Source organism: Ruditapes philippinarum, unplaced genomic scaffold (assembly GCF_026571515.1).
Source record: "Ruditapes philippinarum isolate M1 unplaced genomic scaffold, ASM2657151v2 ctg12117_1_1_1_1, whole genome shotgun sequence".
Classification (NCBI taxonomy): Eukaryota; Metazoa; Mollusca; class Bivalvia; order Venerida; family Veneridae; genus Ruditapes; species Ruditapes philippinarum.
In genome coordinates this window covers 23,091-27,774 of record NW_026866370.1, presented here as the reverse complement: position 1 = coordinate 27,774, position 4,684 = coordinate 23,091, and the positions used below count along the sequence as shown (strand labels likewise).

General features: G+C 30.3%; 1 protein-coding gene across 1 annotated transcript; it reads left to right on the top strand.

The window, feature by feature from the left end:
* Window positions 1-614: 614 nt before the first annotated feature.
* Window positions 615-4,182, top strand: LOC132732314 (cyclin-D1-binding protein 1 homolog; the record flags this gene model as incomplete). Its single annotated transcript, XM_060718711.1, is given in 7 exon segments — window positions 615-776; window positions 1,179-1,272; window positions 1,752-1,822; window positions 2,437-2,513; window positions 2,894-3,208; window positions 3,599-3,645; window positions 4,030-4,182. Coding segments are annotated over 7 exon segments (872 nt in total), but the record flags the coding sequence as incomplete, so codon positions are not given.
* Window positions 4,183-4,684: the final 502 nt, after the last annotated feature.

Below are 4,684 nucleotides of genomic sequence, written 5' to 3'. Positions count from 1 at the left end.
GTCTGTGTTGCGTTCATTTGATACTATATTTAATAAGAACATTTTCAGTTAGTGGGTACACAGGCATGAACGATGTGTAGTAGTTGGTGCTGCATTTTTTGAGAAGATGTGACATAAGTTGCGAATGAGCTGCGGCGATCAGCTTTACATGTATATTTGAAAACTGTCATTTCGGATAAAATATACGGATTATTTATCTGAAACTTACACAACAAATTGTTAAATGATTGAATAAATGTCAAATATAATTATATTTACTTTCCTTCCCCAAAAAAAAACAATTTATGGAGTGTGTCCACGAATATATTGATCAACCCTCGTATGTTTCTTTTGATGTCACAAATACAATTAACATTAAGAAAGTTAGTTTTCTGTTGTATTTTTCTCACTGACTAAAAATTGAACTTAAGAGTCCAAGCTAGCCATAAAATATAAAAGGAAGAGACTCTCTATTAACACAAAATGGAAAAAATATTTTCACAAGAAAAAAAGAGATTTGAGTGTATTGATATTCAAAATAATGTATCAATATTGTATCGAATGGTTAATATCGGTGATAAATCAATATTGCGATATTCAATGACAGCCATACAAAAGTATAATTATTAATGCAGGTGATGTTTTCAAAGCGGTATCACATGAAGCTACAAAGTTATCGCTGGCATATTCCAAACCTCCTGTACCATCTAATGAAGAGTGTGAAAGTTTACTAGCTTCAGTCGAGAAAACAATTCTTGCTCTTCTTCATGTTTACAGTAACTTACCAAAATGTGCAGGTAATTTAAAAGAACAGCTACATATGATCATAACAATAAACCTCTCTTTACAACATTAGACCGGCAAATATGCAGTATTTTTAAAATGTCTTGAAGCTTGTATTATTAAAGTTTGTACGTATATCAAAGATAAGTATGTAAATGTGAATTTGTTAATTTCAAGTGTCTGCAATTTAGGTTTATTTTGTATTATGCTTATTGCATAATATATTTATTTTGGATGTAATTCGAGAAAAGTGTTCCTAACAATTTTAAAAATTGTAATTTTTTGCTCTTAAATAGCATTGAAAAACATGCATAGAAATAACATTTTTACATGTATTTATTTTAATTTTATGTATTGACAATGACATGTTATGTTCATGTACTTTAAACAAAATGCTTTTCTTCCATTCATAAAAGGTCTAACATTACGAAAGACTATCAAATTGTCAGTAAGACAGTTAGTGGAAGGTATAAAAACACTGGCAGAAACTATTCAGAAGTACAGTGCTGGGTAAGTATAGATTTACTAGGTACTTGCTTTACCCAATCATAACACAGTGTCACTGTGACAGTGTTAGGTACTTGCTTTAACCAATCATAGCACAGTGTAACTGTGACAGTTTTCGTTTAGATATTTGTGTGAACTTCTAACTCAGAGTTTTATATCACCTGTTAAAGCTAGAGATATTTTATTGAAATAGCTTCATGCATAATCATGTTATAATTCTGATATGAACATAACTATGGTTTAAATTATTAAAGTGTTACTTATGATATGATGCGGCTGTAGTAAATACATGTATTTTCTTTCAAGGATCCATAACCTTAAATCATTAAATGTTAATTCACTTATTCATACCATAAAAGTAATAAATATGTTCTACCTACTTCCTGCCTAAGCAATATATATGTTTGACAAACAGTTCTAGTGCTTCAGATTGTCCATTTATTTATTAATTATTATATTAAATTTTGATATAATTATTACAGATCTAACGAGCAGTTACATCAGACAGGAATTGTTTGGGAAGAAAGTGATAGATTTTCTAAATTACCACAGGGTATGTTATACACCCAAAAAGTTATTTACATGAATAGATGTGATAAAAAATGTTAACTTATGTACATGAATAGATGTGATAAAGATGTTAACTTATTTACATGAATAGTTGCAGTGAAAACATGTTAACTTATATACATGAATATTGCGATAAAAAATGTTGACTTATTTACATGAATAGATGCAATGGTGATAAAAATGTTAACTTATTTACATTTTATTTACATGAAAAGATGCTGTTAACTTATTTACATTTTAACATTTTAATTGCGCATCCGTGCAGTCTGATCAGGATCCATGCTGTTTGCTTACAAACCCTATAAAAAGTAGAGAAACTGATAGCGAACAGCATGGATCCTGATCAGACTGCACGGATGCGCAGGCTGGTCTGGATCCATGCTGGTCGCAAAACCATTATGCTGGTTTTGTTGTGACGCGGCTCATATATATATACATATATATATTTTTTTTTTTTTAAATGTTTAACAAACATAAACTATTGTATTTAAATTTTAATGCAGTGATGTAGAGTAAGATGCAGTTTTAACTTGGTAGCAGATGCCTATATTGTAAATGACTGGCAGTGATTGTATGATATATGTTGTATGTTTACAGATAACCGATCAGCCGTTCTTATTGTGATAGAGAATAATATACCAATGGTGGATGATGCTCATAGTGAACTTACTGAGGTAACTGAATATTATATTGGTTTAATAGTTTTATCCGTATCAGTTATTGATGTACAGATATGTTCCAAAATACACACAAGTGTTAAAATTTGATGAATTGTGCATGTAGTTTATATTTTGTATTCATCTTTAAGTTATATCTGATTATGTAAAAAAATGAGAAAAAATTGTAATTTTGCGTACTTCTACAGTGTTAGTAAAATAAGGAGATGAAGAGAGAGATTTGCGGAAGACCTCAAACTTATGAAAACTTACAACACAAAATACAACTTTAAAACAAAAACAAAACAAAAAACATATTGCAGTCTGTGTATTAAATAAATGAAGAGACATTATTTGATGACTACAATATTAAAATATTATTTCTGTTTTTTTTTCAGGCATTAAACAATGATGAAGATGATGATGGGTTAGATCAGTTTCTAGGAATCTCAGATTCAAGGTCACAAAATGATCAACAGTGGTCAGAAATGGACAAAAATGTTATACAATATTGTTTAGGACTCATTAAATGTTCCAAATCTTTGTTAAAAAAGACAAAATCAGCTGTGAAAACTAACGGAAACTGCGAGAGTGACGAGTGTATATCACAATTAGACGATGTGGCGGATCGGGTGGAGAGATTAAGTCCAGTAGTGGACGATCTAGCTTCTTGTGTTTACCCGCCCCTCAATGGTTCTGTTGTACATGAAAAGGTAAAGAAGATTTTGTAATGTACTGACAAGACTGTCAGTAATGATAAAAAATTACAGAAATGTAAGTGTCTGTCCGGCAAATATATAGGACTGTTGTTAATTATAGAACAAACTGTAGTTGCAGTGAATGCGTAAACATGTGGCTTAATTTGTTGTGTGTATTTTATTAAATAATATCATTCCTAATTTGTAATTCAATGCTGTTGCACCAGTGGTCTGCTAAAAAAGATAATAGTGCCTGCTGATTCAGTCACTGTTCTTTTTTGTCAGATTGCTTTCATTAAAAAAAATTTAAGACCCATTAACACATAAGTAAAGAAGTAACTGATTTAAGATATAATATTATCGTTTATAATATTAGCGTTTATTTTCTTTGTTTTTATCTTTCAGGCGTTAGAACTTGGAAGAGTAAATAGAGAACTTCTTGACTTTTTAAGGTAATTCTTGTTTATATATTTTTTATGGAATAATGACAGACTACCAAGGAGGTACAGGATTTAGAAATTATTATAGGAAAAACAGTCCTTAACATTTTATTTATATATCTCAGTTGTAAGTCATGATAGACATGTATTTGAACATGAAGGATTGCATTTTGGTAGTACATTTACATGTTACAAATTATAAAGTCATGAAGACCAGTTCTCATGGATTTCAATAACCATTAGGACATGTACTTGCAGTTTTGTCTTACAATACTGCGGGGAAAAAATGTAGTATAAGCGTACATTTTAACAGAAGTTCTTAGTTTCTTTGTGTCAGTGTTCTTTATGAAAACTTTTGTTTCTCTTTATCTATGGATTTCTACCTGTATATTTCAGACATAGTCATGTGACAGGAGAAGATGATAAAAAGTGGCTGGACTTCCTGGTGAAAGCTAACTCACATAACCTTACAAAACTTACAAGTTTAATGCCCCCTTCTTAAAATCTATTCATTACTTTAAGTTTTTGAATAAAACAGGAAGTAAACAACTTGTTTTTGTTATGTTTCCAGTACAGGAAATTATTTCATGTATAGTGTTTTAGCTTGACTATTGGAAGAAAACTCGGGCTATTCCACTCACTCTGTTGTCAGCCAAATGTTGTGGAGTTTACCTATGAAACTTCACACATAACATGAGCATACTTTAAGGTCACTATCAAAAATTCAAAATTTTAGTACGAATTTATGAATTATATGTATAACCTTTTATGAACAAAAAAAAATTCTAAAATTCCTCATTAAATTTTGCATGCAATTTCTCTCCACAACCGTAATGGATATTCACTTTTGCCTTGACATATTTTCTAGGTACTATCCTAAACATTTAACACATTTGTTATCACTAAATAATTCCCCTTTACCATTTAAAAAAATCCTCCATTATATAACCCAAGCTCAAGTTTTGACTTTCATAGAGTTCAGTTGGACATGTTGATCAGCTGGTATCTTCTTCACACTGATCTTTTAACAAAGATCCTTAATTACAATACA